Below are 17,937 nucleotides of genomic sequence, written 5' to 3' on the forward strand. Positions count from 1 at the left end.
GAGAGAGAGAGAGAGAGAGAGGGATGGCCAACTTTACACCATCATATCAAACAGATCCGCTAGTGGGGTGTGCAGTGCAACTTGCAGCAACACCAACTCAAACAAGGCTTTCAAGTGCTGGAAGATCCGTGAACCGCATCAGGAGATATCGGTGCTGAATCCTGCAAACATGATTGCCACCACACAGCAGAACATGACAACAGAGCTGGTAAAGATAAAAAGCATGTTTTATCTTTTGCATGAACAAAGACTAAATGCAGACTGACGAGAAAATGCGTTTTGATGCTTTTTTTTTTTACACATCTGTGTGAACTAGCCGCAGCGAGGGAGCGCGTGCACGTGCGAAAGAATACAAATCTGTGCACACGACCCTTTCGAATCCTTTTTATAAACTGTATCTAAGCTTGTTTCAACTCATGTATCCGTCAAAGTATATTAAAAACACGCTTGCTCAACACATGCGTTGGTCACATTGATTCGACTCGGTTTTCATTCATACTTTCAGAGGAACTGTCCGTATCCCTCTGTCGGTTTCGGTCCGTCACACCAGTTACTACTGCAGTGCTTTCCAGTGACTCATTGATTAATTGAAGTAGGGCTTTTCCGACAAAGCTTAATATCAGGCTGCCGTTTCAACTTCTACGTTAAGATTTTAATATCTGAGTTCGAAATGTGTGTTGTTGGCGCAAACGAATCAGATAGCTGACTTGAACTGGTGTAAATTCGCTGTGAAGATGGCAAGAGCTGCTGGACGTTTACCTCAGAGCCGCGATCTTCTCCAAGAAACTGAAATGAGACAAGTTATCAATCATAGCCTGCACAAATTTCTATGGTTCAACGACGAACATTTCTATTATGTGCATACAAAAATTACTCGAATACACTATGACAAAAACGTTTAAAGGTCATTTTAATATTATTTGTAAGGTTTAAAGTTAGATTTTCTTTTTGGCTGCAGTTGCAAGTCACATTAAACAGCTAGAAAAGTAAGGAAATGTTAGTTTGGCAATATATATTTATAAAACATAAGCAGTGAACCAAATTCCTTGTAAAATATAATTTCTTTTAAAAAAGTCTTATCTTTTTATGAAATATTTAAAAAACTTAGTCAGCCATATCAAAGTTTGCAACATGTAAAACGCCATTTTGTTGTCATGTGACTGAGAAAACATCAAAACAAAAACGACCTCTTTATTACTGTATGGGTTGTTTTGCATTGTTAAGCAAAATTAAGCTCAAAATATCACTGTAAATCAAAGTTAGTATATGACAAATATTGATATCCGCCGTATTTTTAAATCCAGAAGTAAGCTGTTTCCTGTGAATGTGCGAGACTTCCGATTCAGTAGCCTCTAGGACAACAAAGTGCAGTAAACAGTAAAATATGTGTGCTACAAACCAGTGTGTTAATGATTACGATAATAAATTAAAAATTAATATGATAACAAATACCCATTTTCAACATCAGATAACATAACAAACTGTTCTTGAATGTACATTCAATATAAAAATACCTGTCACTCACATGAGATCCCAGCAACAGCAAAACACAACAATCTCGATAGACACAAAATCTAGTCCCACCCTACGTTTTTTATTGTTCTAAAGCTGTTTTATTCGGATATACGTCACAAGAAAAGACTATTGTTTCATGCCGACTTTAATTGTTGTGAAATGTCAATGTAAAAGGTCCTAAACTTTTAGTTCTTTTGACTTTGGGGTGAAATATGACTTGGAAATGTTCTTGACAGGTTTCACCCATATAAATATTATTTTCACATCCCTTTCAAATACAGATTTGTATTTCCTTGATTAGTCAGAGTTTGCATCATGCTTAACTGATAAAGATGATCACCTTTCTCATCTAAAATGTTTGTGTATAAGAGCCTAGAATTTTGTAAGTGTAAGAGAGTGTGAAGGAGCAGTGTTTCTCATCGATGGTTGCAGATGACTCTCATGATGCATCTTTAACTGAAACATAATCAAATCACTCCTTCCCTTTGTAGTCTCCACCTCATTTGCATATATTCTGCATGGTGCTTTGACCATTAAGAGCAACCTGAGTGTGTAGAAAGATTGGCGGTAAACGGCCAGAGAAAAGGGGTAGAAAAGCAACAACAGTTAAGTCTAGGTGCACAACGGCTGTCAATACTCTCATGCCAAATGCAAGATAAGAGATGTCATATAACATGCAATGTGCAGTTTCTATATTAATCTATTATGTCTCCAGAATACATTTTATTTCTATGGATCTAGAGTGAGTGGGATCGTGCATACTGCTCTGTTTCCAGCAGATAAGAAACACCCAGAGTAATTAGTTTCTTTTGCATTGTATTTCCCCCTTCACATCTGAAAACTAATATTCTGCACCATTCCTGTAAATTGTTTTTCAAGTAACTATGGCACTGATGAAATTCAATGTGCAATTAGTAGGGCTGCACAATATATAAAAATTATAAAAATATTGCAAATGTACACACTAAAAAATGCTGGGTTGTTTCAACCCTGTTTGGATCGAATATGAAAAAAAAACAACCGTCGGTTTAAATTTTGAAGTTGGTTTTGTCCATATTTGCCCCAAACATGGTCAAAAGAGTTGTACTTGCACACACCTCAAACATCAAGCGATCCTGAATTCAGTTCTCTTCCGCAGCTTATATAGCCAAATACACAAAATGCTTGTCTTGGTTATTATTCATGTAAACAGTTAGTTATGTATGAAGTGAACGTAAACAGTTAAAAAAGAAAATGCATGTGTAACAGTATATTGGATCTGTGCAGCTCATTAATGTTAATCAAATAACAAAAGACCAACAAAGATTTTATAAGGTCAGTGATATGATTTCAAACATACCGGTATTTACAGAAGTACTATTCAGGTTATTGAATTGGTCAAGTTCAAAATGACCTTGAGTATACTTTTAAAATGATGGTTTGTCATCTAAATGATGAGTGACGGGAAATGATTCTATCGACATGACAGGTTTGAGATGACTCTCCCCTCTTGTCAGATCAACCTATGCTTGCTGACCTAAGCAAAAAAAGATCTGTCTCATTCAGTGCACTGGAATGAACATTCCAGGCTACATTTTGCAATGTAGCTTGGAAATAAGTTGTGTTTTGTCCTAAATATTTATAATATAATATAATATAATGTAATATAATATAATATAATATAATATAATATAATATAACATAACATAACATAACATAACATAATATAATATAATATAATATAATATAACATAACATAACATAACATAACATAACATAATATAATATAATATAATATAAAGGTAGTTGTCAAGAAATCAACACCCTGGCAACTATCCTAGTATTGTGGTGGCAAAAAAAAAAAAAAAAAAAAATCTAGTCAGGGTTATTATTATTATTATTATATAAACTAAAACCATTAAAAAAACATTTTAGTTTAGAAATAAAACTAGATGTACCGCATCGCGGTACAAAATATGACCGCCGCTCAGGCCTGCACTGGCTTTCCACAAAAATAAATGATGTGGAGTAATTTGGCTGTATTGCGTGTTTATGTATATACCTAAAAAAAGTAATAGTATGTGCATGTCTGTCTATGTGTGTGTGTGTGTGTGTGTGTGTGTGTGTGTGTTTGTGTGTGTTTGTGTATGTGTGTCTGTGTGTGTGTGTGTGTGTGTGTGTGTGTGTGTCTGTGCGTGTGTGTGTGTGTCTGTGCGTGTATGTATGTGTGCGTACATGTGTGCGCGTGTGTGTTTGTGTGTGTGTGTGTGTCTGTGCATGTGGATTTGTATGTGTGTGTATGGGTGTGTGTCTGTGCGTGTGGATGTCAGTGTGTGTGCATGCTTGCGTTTGTTTGTATTCCTGCATGTGTGTGTGTGACAGTATCATCCTAAACCAGCAACCCTTCGCTCAACAGCACCATCTACAAGCCGATAGGTGTACAGTCACTAAATGTGCACATAAATGAATTTATTTTATACCCCCCCATGGATGAAATTCTACAAAACTTAGCAGAGGATACCCCCAGAGGATGTCAAGTTAATCATACACATGAAATATGGTGCAGTTCTGAACATCTCCACTGAAGATAGGGGCGATTAAAGCAGAATAATATTGCATTTTCATTTTTTATGGGAGGGGCGCAAATCACAAATGAGTGATTATGGGCTAGGTTGATGTGGGCCCTTAAGAGCAACATACCATAAAAAATTCTTCATCCTCGGTGCCCTCGGAGTGGCCCCCGGGGACCAAACGAAATTTTTCCGTAGAAGTCTAGTGGGGCTACATGCCCACCAAATTTCATGTTCCCCGGTGTTTCGGTGTCCCTGGTATCGTTGACGAAAAATTTACGGGGGCCCCAGCGCAGGGGGGGGGAAGTGGCCCCCGGGGACCAAACGAAATTTTTCAGTAAAAGTCTAGTAGACCAACATACCATAAAAATTTCTTCATCCTCGGTGCCACGGTTCAGGTAGTTATTTAGGAAAAACTGCATTTTTTTGGGTTTGGGGGGGCCCAGCGCGGGGGGGGAGTGGCCCCCGGGGACCAAACGAAATTTTTCCGTAAAGGTGTAGTGGGGCTACATGCCCACCAAATTTCATGTTCCCCGGTGCTTCGGTGTCCCTGGTATCGTTGACGAAAAATTTACGGGGGCCCCAGCGCGGGGGGGGAAGTGGCCCCTGGGGACCAAACGAAATTTTTCCGTAAAAGTCTAGTAGACGAACATACCATAAAAATTTCTTCATCCTCGGTGCCACGGTTCAGGTAGTTATTTAGGAAAAACTGCATTTTTTTGGGTTAAGGGGGGCCCAGCGCGGGGGGGGGGGAGTGGCCCCCGGGGACCAAACGAAATTTTTCCGTAGAAGTCTAGTGGGGCTACATGCCCACCAAATTTCATGTTCCCCGGTGTTTCGGTGTCCCTGGTATCGTTGACGAAAAATTTACGGGGGCCCCAGCGCGGGGGGGGGGAAGTGGCCCCCGGGGACCAAACGAAATTTTTCCGTAAAAGTCTAGTAGACCAACATACCATAAAAATGTCTTCATCCTCGGTGCCACGGTTCAGGTAGTTATTTAGGAAAAACTGCATTTTTTGGGGTTTGGGGGGGCCCAGCGCGGGGGGGGAGTGGCCCCCGGGGACCAAACGAAATTTTTCCGTAGAAGTCTAGTGGGGCTACATGCCCACCAAATTTCATGTTCCCCGGTGCTTCGGTGTCCCTGGTATCGTTGACGAAAAATTTACGGGGGCCCCAGCGCGGGGGGGGAAGTGGCCCCCGGGGACCAAACGAAATTTTTCCGTAAAAGTCTAGTAGACCAACATACCATAAAAATTTCTTCATCCTCGGTGCCACGGTTCAGGTAGTTATTTAGGAAAAACTGAATTTTTTTGGGTTTGGGGGGGCCCAGCGCGGGGGGGGAGTGGCCCCCGGGGACCAAACGAAATTTTTCCTTAGAAGTCTAGTGGGGCTACATGCCCACCAAATTTCATGTTCCCCGGTGTTTCGGTGTCCCTGGTATGGTTGACAAAAAATTTACGGGGGCCCCAGCGCGGGGGGGGGGAAGTGGCCCCCGGGGACCAAATGAAATTTTTCCGTAAAAGTCTAGTAGACCAACATACCATAAAAATTTCTTCATCCTCGGTGCCACGGTTCAGGTAGTTATTTAGGAAAAACTGCATTTTTTTGGGTTTGGGGGGGCCCAGCGCGGGGGGGGAGTGGCCCCCGGGGACCAAACGAAATTTTTCCTTAGAAGTCTAGTGGGGCTACATGCCCACCAAATTTCATGTTCCCCGGTGTTTCGGTGTCCCTGGTATGGTTGACAAAAAATTTACGGGGGCCCCAGCGCGGGGGGGGGGGAAGTGGCCCCAGGGGACCAAATGAAATTTTTCCGTAAAAGTCTAGTAGACCAACATACCACAAAAATTTCTTCATCCTCGGTGCCACGGTTCAGGTAGTTATTTAGGAAAAACTGCATTTTTTTGGGTTTGGGGGGGCCCAGCGCGGGGGGGGAGTGGCCCCCGGGGACCAAACGAAATTTTTCCTTAGAAGTCTAGTGGGGCTACATGCCCACCAAATTTCATGTTCCCCGGTGTTTCGGTGTCCCTGGTATCGTTGACGAAAAATTTAAGGGGGCCCCAGCGCGGGGGGGGAAGTGGCCCCCGGGGACCAAACGAAATTTTTCCGTAAAAGTCTAGTAGACCAACATACCATAAAAATTTCTTCATCCTCGGTGCCACGGTTCAGGTAGTTATTTAGGAAAAACTGCATTTTTTGGTGTTTGGGGGGGCCCAGCGCGGGGGGGGAGTGGCCCCCGGGGACCAAACGAAATTTTTCCTTAGAAGTCTAGTGGGGCTACATGCCCACCAAATTTCATGTTCCCCGGTGCTTCGGTGTCCCTGGTATCGTTGACGAAAAATTTACGGGGGCCCCAGCGCGGGGGGGGAAGTGGCCCCCGGGGACCAAACTAAATTTTTCCGTAAAAGTCTAGTAGACCAACATACCATAAAAATTTCTTCATCCTCGGTGCCACGGTTCAGGTAGTTATTTAGGAAAAACTGCATTTTTTGGGGTTTGAGGGGGCCCAGCGCGGGGGGGGAGTGGCCCCCGGGGACGAAATTTTTCCTTAAAAGTCTAGTGGGGCTACATGCCCACCAAATTTCATGTTCCCCGGTGCTTCGGTGTCCCTGGTATCGTTGACGAAAAATTCAGTAAGGTGACGAAAAAAAAAAAAAAAAAAAAACTTTGACAATCCCTATATGACCGCTTTCGCTAGCTACGCTAGCGGCGGTCATAATAAATGTTAACTGAAATAAAATAAAATATACAAGAACCAAGGCAAAATGTCTTATTTTCATTCAATTTAACTTAATGTACTAAAACTAAAATTAAAACTAAAATGAATAAACACTATATAGTATTATTCCATAGGCTATATAGCTTTATATATATATATATATATATATATATATATATATATATATATATATATATATATATATATATATATATATATATATATATATATATATATATATATATATATAAACTAATACAAATGTCAAAAACATACAACTAAATGACTAAGCCTTTAACAAAAACCGGAAAATATAAAAATACAATCTATAATTCAAAATATTAATGAAAAACTATATAATATTATCTTAATGAAACTAAAATAACACTGAATCTAGTCCATCAAATAATGCGTATTAAAATATTATGTAGCAAAATACATTGATCCATTTGGAAAGTGTTATCCATCAAAAAATCCTATAATCCAATTTGAGATACATGAGGAAATGATATTTAGAATTCTATCTTTTTTCCTCTTAGATCATTGACAGGAGGAAGGTCTCCTGAGACAGTGACCGCTTTCTCACCTGCTTGAAATGTTAAAGTGAATGATTCTGTACAGGAAGCCTATTAATTATGTAACAGTACTTTGTATCATTGATTTGTACTGCATAACAACCTTTCAAGCATTTGCTTTGCTTTTCCTCTATTCACTAGAAGCTGTTTCACAGCAAGCGTTTTCTATTCAGGAGGTTTTGGATCAAACAGCCAGAGAGTTGGCTGGAGATTAGTGCGGTTGCTCTTTGCATTTTCAAATGCTGCCATAATTTGGTCCTTGCTCTTTTTCTGGTCCCACTATTTAGGAGGCTTTAGCAGTTGCAAATTGATATAGACAAGTTTCCTCATAGATAGCGTATATCTGTGAAAGTATATGACTGCAAACACCTCCAGTTAGATGTTATTTATTCAGAATGCAGATTTGCTTTCTGATGGTAATATTTCATATCCTAAACCTCAGTAGAACCATGTATCTCATTACCGCCGCAGGAAAACCATGATTTGCGATGACTTTGTGCTATCCGCTTTAGGCAGAAACTCTGAACACATCCTGACAGTTACCCCTAGACTGATCATGATTGAGTGGGCTTTCTGTTTGCTTGAAAGATCATTAATAAAGCATTCTATGTCTAATATCTAAGGCTTAGTGTCTTCTCATTAACCAGATGGCAATTAAATGCGAGTCATATTTCTTAGACAGTATTGCCTGACAGCTGTAAATGATTCATCCCCAAAACTTCTATGTTGCTGATGTCAGTACTTTGTATTTAACAAAGCTTTTGCTTTTTGGCTTTCTCTTTTAATACACATACTCTGTTAATGTCCATGAGACAATCTAGAGCTATTAGAGATTGCACAATATCTATCTATTAATCTATCGATTGTTTGTTCGTTCGTTCTGTCTGATACAGATTATTTAACAATACAGAACTGATTTGTTCATTTTTATAGTTTTATTTTTATAATAATATTGTTATTATATTAACAATATTATATACTTTTATATATTATTTTAATGATGTAGTATTATTTTATTCTTTATTTTGCATTATATTTAAATAATAAATATTTATTATATATTATTATGTTATTAATAATAATAATAATAAAAAAATTTAAGCTAAGGTATTGCCATTTTAATTTTCTAGGCTGTCTCTAATTGTTAAGCTACACATTTTACTTGAGAATGAATATGTTGTTATTTGTTATTGAATAGATGTTATTTAAAAAGTAATTACTTAAAAGCATATTCAATTAGTTTTCCTCAAAGTTACCACTAAATGTATATGATTATTATGATCTACATTTCAAAACAAATCAAATAGTTGTCAAATAGAAAACCAAATCTGAAAATATAGCTGCAAGCAGCGATGCCGGGCCCAAACCTCTGGGCCCCTGCCACCCCGGTGGCTTTAGGGAAACTGAGCATGGTTGGCAATATACATTTAATGTGGGTATATATAAAATGATTGCATCAAAGTTGTTTAAATATGCCACATTTAGTGCAGCAGCTGGAGCCACTATGACCTCAAGCCACAACAGCCACATCCATGAGATCATTTAAATTTAGATTTATTTCATGTCATAGTGTCACAATTATATTTTGTTTAGTTCATTCCTGTTGTGTCTGTGTGAGTTCTAATTAGTTTCTATGGTTACTGATTAGTTTATCCTTGTTCAGCTGTTCCTAGTTTCCTCATTTACTATGTGTATATACTCCCTGTTCTGTTCAGTCCTTTGTCGGTTATTGTTTGTGTTGAATGTGGTCGTGATTCTTTTAAATTTTGCTATTTGATTTCTAATCCTCTCCTTCGTCATGCGCTTTCTACAGCCACCAGTCCGTAACAGAATAACCAACCCTCTAAAACAAGTAATTAAAAAACTATGGACTGACCAGCGTTGAATCTCCTCCTCCCCGAGAAACGAAGGTTGCTGGGGTATTTGGGTTGAATGCTCCAGGATGACGGCCTCTCCCTCACAGTAAGCGAGCCCGGGGCACCCATGAATCTAGTCCAGGAACCAGAGCCAGATACCATCAAAACCCAGGAGTCTAAGCCTGCTGATCAGCCACCCCGGAGCCAGGAGCGTTCCTGAACCTAATAGATCCTTGGTCCGCGTATCCAGTTCCCTGCCAGATCCCCAACCTCAAATCCTCACCTTCTTCGCCGGTCCGGTCCGTATATTTGCTTGCTCCGGTCCCGTTCAGAGATCTTCCCGTCTGCCCTGAGACTCTGCTGGACTCACTCGTCTCTTCAGGTCGAGCTCCAGTGGTCGTCGCTCAGCTTCCGCCACGGACTTCTGGGATTCCGGTGGTGCTTATACCCTCAACCCCTATGGCGTCATCATCCTACCTTTCTCTGACCTCCCCGCCATCCCTGCTCGCTCTAGCTTCGCCCCGGTCAGCCGATTCCTGTCGCCACCTCCGTCAGCCTCAGGCTTCTAGGCCATCGAAATTGCCCTGGTCCGTCGGCCTCTCTACTCTGCCAGTCTTGGCATTATTCTGATGATATTTGATGTAAATCTGGTAAAAATAAGTGGCCGATTTCATAGCATTTTGAAATTGACAAATTTCCTGCTGCCAGTTGGTGCTATAACTTGATCTGTGATCAGCCTCCTTAAAAGAACATACAGTTGTCAATCTGTATGTAAGTATGCAGAAGTTATAACACACTTCCTGTTTCCCTTTTTGCCGTAAATTTGTTGCCTCACCACAGCCAAACCATTCGAGACATCACAAAGTCGCTCGTAATATAGCATCATCTTTGTCTCGGCTTCATGGTGACCGAGTTAGGTGGCAATCGCACAAATCCACTTGGAGGAGTATATCAAAATCCAGAGCATGCGTTTTTCAAACTACCCATAATAGCCGAGTTCCTGTTGGGGTGACGTATTACTAATGTACAGTATACATTATACGATTTTGGGCTGTCCCAGATGAAAGATGTCCAATCGTGGCGATTTTTGTAGCTCCTAAATGGTGGTCTTACGTCGTACAGTGAGAGAGTTTCAAAGACGACCGACCAAAGATAGTGGTAAAAATGATGACGTGAAAAAAGACAACTCAGGAAATGAGAAAAACACTCCTAAGAGCATATTGACACTCCTAACACTACTAATCCACTCTTGAAGTCCATCAACAAATGTGACTTTATTAGAAAACATCTCATGCCCATTTATATTTGTATTCTGAGGTTGGTGCTTAAATTGCAGTGATTAGTCAGACAATTTGCATGAAGTGAAATCTTTCAAAATTAATTGTGGGAATTAGCTTCCCCTCATTACCACAGTAAAGGCATAATGTAGAGCCCTGTCACAGAGTACTAGTACAACAGACACTTCTATTCTGTGATGACTTCTCTAAATCATTTAATTGTCTAATGAGGATTGGGTCACACTTCACATTATAGTGCTGAAAATGTAATCATATAAGCAAGTAGTGAGTTAAATGATTTAAAGTTACTTAAATATATATATGATTATACCCTGTGTCTCAATGTCCACACTATCCATCCTAAACAGTATGTGAGATTAAAATAAGTGTGTCCCAAAGCATAGTATGTTGAAAAGAGTATGCCCCGGAATCCTGACCAAATTTTCCCATTGGCCTCTGTCCATCATGGCCTCCTAATCATCCCCATATAGACTGTTCGGCTGCATCACATTCGTCTCCTCTCATTATTTGTACAATATCATTGATGTATTTTATTAATGATGTGTAAACTTGACACTAATACAAACTTTTTCAGAGAGTTCACATCACATAAATCTGTCATCCTTGCTTACATTTGACATGTGTGATTCACTCAGTGGCATGAAAACCATCTCTGAGTTGTTTTCCTGTCTGTAGCTAGAATGAGGGAGCCAGATTTGCGGGGGCTGTCGCGCTCCATCCACGGTGTCCTTTGTGAAGCCTAGGACCTGTGGGCTGTTTGAAAAGTGAAGGAGGGTGGTAAGACTTTCTGATGGCTAAGGGAGCACACAGAGGAGGCACTACCAACACTGTCATGACTCTGAATCCAGAGCTACACTGTGGATGGATAATAAAAGGTCTGCAGGTGCCTTCTCTCCACCTCCTCGTGTTATGATATCCTTCCCATCCGGCCAGTGACAGCTTCTGCAGGAGCAATACAGCAACATGCTGTAACTCGACATCAACAACAGGCATTCAAACTATGAAAAAGTGAAAGAATTCAATATATTTAAATGATGAAATTTAGAGGAGAAATCATGCTACACTACATTTGCTGGTGTCACGAAATTGCACGCAGGAGGTTACAGTATGTAGGCTGTCCTGGAATAGTGCTTGCAGTTTGGATAATGTCACGGAAGCGGAGCATATGGAGTTCACCATATGTTTGGCACCAATGTGTTGAACTCACATCAAGAGCAGGTCATTATGAATTTACAGCTGATCTGTTTTGTTGGATAGTATACACTGTGTCAGAATGTTTCAGTTTAATCTTGAATGCTGTTAAAAGTGTTATTTTTCTGTAAAAACACCTATCCCAGTTAATGAGCACAGGCAACTATAGTTGATTCTTCAGAGCAGTGTAAACTCTGTGGCTCTTTGGTGCTATCACAACAAGCCACTGACCATTAGTGTCATTTTATTTATTTTCACCAGTTTTCTTGCCTCTAAAAACAAACATTTTGGATGGAAAACACTAGGCTAAATATAAATGGAATCATAAAATGCTTAATATTAAAGATTAACAAGAAATAGCTAATTGCTTTTTGCCATTGCGGCTATTTATCTGGAGCGAAAACGCAAGCGGTGGTCTATCTGGGTTCACAAAACCATTTACACTGCATTCACACAGGGCTCGAGTGCGTGACGGAGGACATGTCTCAAGCTTGGTGCTGATTCGACCTTCATAGTGACAACAGCCAATCACATTCCCAAGTTCCAGCTTGGACTGCAACGCGCTGGTATTTGCATAAAGGGGGTCTGATTGGCTGACGGCTGCGCTGGCGCTTGATAGTTGAAAATTTTTCAACTTTTGCCACAAGAAACGGCAGTGACGTGACCTCTTTACAGTCTGTGGATGTTAACAGAGCCTGTCTACGGAGAGCCTACCCACTCCCTATTAAGTCCTATTGTACCGAATTTTGGTTGCAGTTCCACCAGAGTTCCACTGGGGGCGATCGCCCATGAGTGCAAAATGAATGGGAGTCTATGGGGCTAGACGGCTAAATTTGTCTCTTTCACCCGATTGCCATTGAGAAATCTCAGATTTGATTGTAGGGTTTGCAAGTTCAACATGGGTTATAGGTCGAAAGTTGAATGAACGAGTACCTATGTCCTTTCTTACAGGTTGAGTTGTTGTTGCTCATAACACGCTAGCATTCTGCTAATGAACGCTGATTGGTCAGTGAAGGACTGATTGCGACCAGAGATCCCGCTTGATGGCATAGTGGCATCCGAAGCAGGACCAGAAACAAACAAAACAAAAACTCTTCTAGCACGTGTATTTACCTGTGTCAGCTGTGTTGTCGATGCCTCGAGTGAAAAGAAAGTGCGGAGCGCGAAAGCACCAAAGTGACTAAAGTATTGCCATAAAGCAGTATCTCTGGTCGTAATATACCTGATATACCGTAATATACAAATATACCTGTGCGACATTTGACTGGTTTTGTGATCCAGGGTCACATATCTAGTTTTCTTGTACGCACCTCACTGATCATTTCCCATGTAAATGTAAATACAGAGGTTACATAATCAATCCATCCATCCATCCATCCTATCTTCCTTACCTTCTGGGAAGGTGGCAAAACAACAGTAATTATTTCTTGGCAGAAATCAGTGCGGAGCTGTAGTTGATTAAATTATGTTTTAATGTGGGTTGCTTGAAAAAAACTGGAAAAGAAAAAGTTGCTATCAGTAATGTGGATGGACTTTTTTTATCGTTCACCCCTGGAGATGTTTTCTAATTGAAACAGTCTTTTACACCAAAAAAAAAAACATTTGTGTTCAATGCTTGCTATCATTCAGAATGACTACATTAATGTGTATGTCAAATTATTTTTAAACACCTTTAGCGATTTAACGCTCCTCATTTATAAAGAGCTAACACATTAACAAAATAACAATTTAGGGGCTCATTTTATGGAAATCAGTTATGGCTTCGTCTATTTAGTCAGCATCAGTCATCACAATAAGACATGGTGTGGCTTCAATTCAGTATAATGAATTTGTCAATATTCATTTCATATGTATTTACCGGCCGTAGCTGATATTACTGGATTGCAGATAATTTGTTTGTCCTCTGGGGTTTGAAGACTGCCTTTGCTTAACAGGACTCCACCGTATGTTCCAGGATTATGCAAAGCTCAGATACATCACATTAGCTCTGTGATTTCGCTCAAAGTGATTTTGGTAGCACTTTATTTTACAGTCCTGTTCCTCATATTATAGTAATTGCAATAACTGGGTAATAAGGTACTAACCCTGAACTTACCTTAACTTTAACCCATGTAGTTACCTTATATTACCCAGTACTTTCTTAGGTAAGTACACGTAAGTGCACATACTGTGAAATAAAATACAACTGTGATTTTTCATCATGGCCAAACACTGCAGTGCAGAAGTTCCCATGAGTCTCATTTATAAATTACTCGGTCCCCACAGATGCGTGCAGAATCCCTAGAGAGCAAAGTGAAAAATTGTGCTGTTGCTTTATTTAATGTTATACAGAATGGCAACCATCAGCAAATTGAGCCACTCAGACATCAGTAAGGTGTATTGCTGTGACAAGTCCAAGTTTGCGTAGCACAGTACACGTAGCAAGTTTTTTTTTTTTAAATAAATATAATTAGAATAGAAATATAATAGAATATGAAGTGTTAGTATTAACAGGTCAGGTGTTGATGAAAAAGATGCATCTTTAGCCGTTTCTGCTGCTCGGGTTGAGTTAGGCAGGTCATTCCACCAGCTGGGAACAGTCCCAAGTAAAGGTCAGTGAAAGTGATTTTGACTTTGGGATGGCACCACACGGTGCCGTTCACTTGCAGAACGCAAGCTTCTGGAAGGCACATAAGTCTGAAAAAGTGAGTTTAGGTATGGGGGGGCTGAGCCAGTGGTCATTCTTTAGGCAAACATCCGTGCCTTGAATTTGATGCGAGGTGCTATTGCCAGCCACTGCAAATTGATGAAGAGTGGTGTGACATGCGCTCTCTTCGGCTCGTTAAAGACCACTATGACTGCTGCTATGTTATGTAGATGGAGAAGAGAAGTGGTCCAAGCACTGAGCCCTGAGGCACTTCAGTAGCTAGATGTTGCAGCACCTCATTCCTCCAAGACACCCTGAGGGCTACCCCGGTGTTTCCTGTGTTGATTGTCTTGTCCAGTGATTGCTGTTTTGTTGATGCACTCATTTGTGTCATTCATTGCTGTCATTCATTGTGTCATTCAGTGTTTCCAGTTCTGCTCCTGGTGTTCTGTGTTTCTCTGATATTTTGAGTTAGTTTGTGTCTTTACATTCCCCTGGTAAGACTATTGCATTTCTGTTTGGATTTGTGTTTTGCTTGGATTATCTTCAGCCTTGTTGTGATGTATGTTTCTTTCAGTTTCTTTCTGCTTCTTCTGTTTGGATTTTTGGCGTCTGCATACCTGCTTTTCACTGTGTTTTCTTAATAAAAACTGCTGAACTTAGATATTCGCCTTTCCTCTTCCATGCCACAGCATGTGTAACAGATCCATTTCTAATACCTGGTTACGGCCATTTTTTGAAAGCAACAAATGAATCACAAGTATTTATTTATTTTTTTGGAGGGATTTTAAAAGCATGATATTTGTTGCTATCAGGACACCATTTTTCCCATAATCAATTTCAGTATTAAAACTGCATACTTCCGGAGGACATGTTCCAGTGGACCTACTGCTATTGAGACTGGGAATGCTATAGCTTTCTCAAGGTATTATAATGGATACTAAAAGGTGTTTTCTTTAAATCGAGTTTATAGTAAGTAAAATAAGCATTCATTTCATTTAAGCAATTTGGTGTACATCTCATTTGCTGTTATTAAAGCTACACTGTGTAGGATTTTCTCCCATCTAGCGGTGAAATTGTGTATGACTACCAACTGAATATTACTTTCTAGCCCCTCCCATTCCGAGGGCGTTTTAACTCCTACGGTGGCCGTATTGTTTCAAATCTGCCGGCAGTCGCGAGTAATCTCCCCCTTGCATTCGTCACGGTGCCACTGAGTGTCAGAACGTGAAAGGCGAAGCTTGAATTTCCAGGTATGTCCCTCTTTGGCTAATGTATTTTCAAGATGGAGGCGCAACATGGCTGCCGCCATTCGAGCGACTCGCTCGTATGTATTATAAATGGCAGATTCTACGCTTACGAGAATACTTGATTAGTTGGTAGAAGTAATTACACATTAATGACCACATATCATTTTGAAAGAACAAAGTGTTTTTTGCTAAGAATCAACTTAAAAAATGACACAGTGTAGCTTTAAATTATATTATGTATAGCTATAGCAGCATTGTGTAGGTAGCCAGCTGCTTTGGTCTCTATATCAGCATCCCCCATTAACAAACCCATATTGGCCCACATGTAATCCCAAAGGATCACAGTTCACGGTTCGGCACAGGTTTTTGTATGTCTCTCAGAACACTCACATTAGCCCCCCGCTCTCATATTAATTATTTCCCGCTGGAGTTCCCCTCACGTCCCTTTGTATCGATCTCAACTGCTTGCTCTGAGGTTAGGTAGATCTTTCCAATGTGATGTACATTTATCAAACCTCTAAACATGTTTTTCTTCCTCCTATAGCACAGGAGCATTGTTAATGAGATTTTTCGCCCACGCGGAGCCTTGCTTTCTGCATTGCAGGAGTGGCACAATATATGTGACTGACAGCTTTGTAGAGGCGCTGCTCTGTGAACTGAGCGCTTGAGTGGAATACAATGAGAAATCTGTCTACTTGGGACTCTGCCCGGCTGAAAAATGTGTCACTTTGACAACCGTGCCAAGGTTTTCGCAGGCCAGCTGCTTTCACTTTTACTCCATGGCTCTATTTGTCACCTCTCTTTTCACAACGGCTATCAGAATCGTTAAATCTCTTGATCTGAGGTGCGTTTCCCATACACCAATGTAACCCGCTGATTAACTACCATATACGATGCATCGTTCGTGAAACTAACCAAGTAGTCACGTCTGTTTCGCGAAACGTGGTCACACCTCTTGTCGTTTGAACCACATTGTTTCAACAATATGACGTCGCTCACAGGTGGAGGAGTAATCAATCTATTCGAGATCTCTGAGATGCTGCTGTAATAAACTTGTCACCTAATAACTAATGCTGATTAAAATATATAGATTAAAACAAGGTATATATTTAAATAGAATGAAAGATATAGGGCCAGATTTACTAAAATTTACAACTAAGACAAACCATGTGCAAATTCATAAGTCAACACCATTGTTGAGTATTTTCTACTTAAAACTGCAGTGAACCAAAGTCATGCCTTGTCCAAATACCCACACTTGCGGTCTTGGCCACTTAAGAGTTTGTGCACGCGACAGGAAGTAAGTGCGCAAGACTGTCCCATGTCTTAAAAATGCCAAAGTGTAGTGGCCTTAATGAATACCAAATACCGCTTCGGAGCAATTTTAAATTTGTGTCTTCTGTTAGTTACATAGCGACTCCTGAACAAACATGTAGAAGTTTATTTTAAAATGCAAAGTATTGAAAATACAATAAATAAGTTCTGTAAGGTTCTACACACACTTTCAGTCTGTACACCTACTTGAAGACTTGTGCCAAATAGAGGAAATATGTCATGCAAGTAGACAAGTGTATCTCTGAGCTGGTGTGAGTGATTGGGTGTGGGGCTAATTTTGCATATTCATGAAACCGCTTATAGGAATGAGGCAAGGGTGTAGAGTTACATTTAAGCTTACATTCAAGCTACATTCAAGTTACATTCAATATATATATAATATATATATATATATATATATATATATATATATATATATATATATATATATATATATATATACAGTGAGGAAAATAAGTATTTGAACACCCTGCTATTTTGCAAGTTCTCCCACTTGGAAATCATGGAGGGGTCTGAAATTGTCATCGTAGGTGCATGTCCACTGTGAGAGACATAGGCCTAATCTAAAAAATTTTTTTTTAACTATTTATTTGTATGATACAGCTGCAAATAAGTATTTGAACACCTGTCTATCAGCTAGAATTCTGACCCTCAAAGACCTGTTAGTCTGCCTTTAAAATGTCCACCTCCACTCCATTTATTATCCTAAATTAGATGCACCTGTTTGAGGTCATTAGCTGCATAAAGACACCTGCCCACCCCATACAATCAGTAAGAATCCAACTACTAACATGGCCAAGACCAAAGAGCTGTCCAAAGACACTAGAGACAAAATTGTACACCTCCACAAGGCTGGAAAGGGCTACGGGGAAATTGCCAAGCAGCTTGGTGAAAAAAGGTCCACTGTTGGAGCAACCCCCCCCCCCCCATTAAATTAAGTTAAATTTTAAGTTAATTCAATTTTTAATTAATTATTTATTACTAATTATAACTAATTAAATGTTGTGATTAGTTGTGATTAATTGT

General features: G+C 39.9%; 1 protein-coding gene across 1 annotated transcript in view; it reads left to right on the forward strand.

Moving 5' to 3' along the window:
* Window positions 1–169: 169 nt before the first annotated feature.
* LOC308703442 (inactive dipeptidyl peptidase 10) overlaps window positions 170–17,937 on the forward strand; it is a gene marked incomplete at its 5' end in the record, with an annotated part of 63,819 nt that continues 46,051 nt past the window's right edge. Inside the window, one exon of the mRNA XM_081386917.1 lies at window positions 170–208. Coding sequence (XP_081243043.1) covers window positions 170–208 — 39 coding nt within the window. The remainder of the gene's footprint in view (window positions 209–17,937) is intronic.

Source organism: Scardinius erythrophthalmus, assembly GCF_964197995.2.
Source record: "Scardinius erythrophthalmus genome assembly, chromosome: 15".
In the NCBI taxonomy this organism is placed as follows: Eukaryota; Metazoa; Chordata; class Actinopteri; order Cypriniformes; family Leuciscidae; genus Scardinius; species Scardinius erythrophthalmus.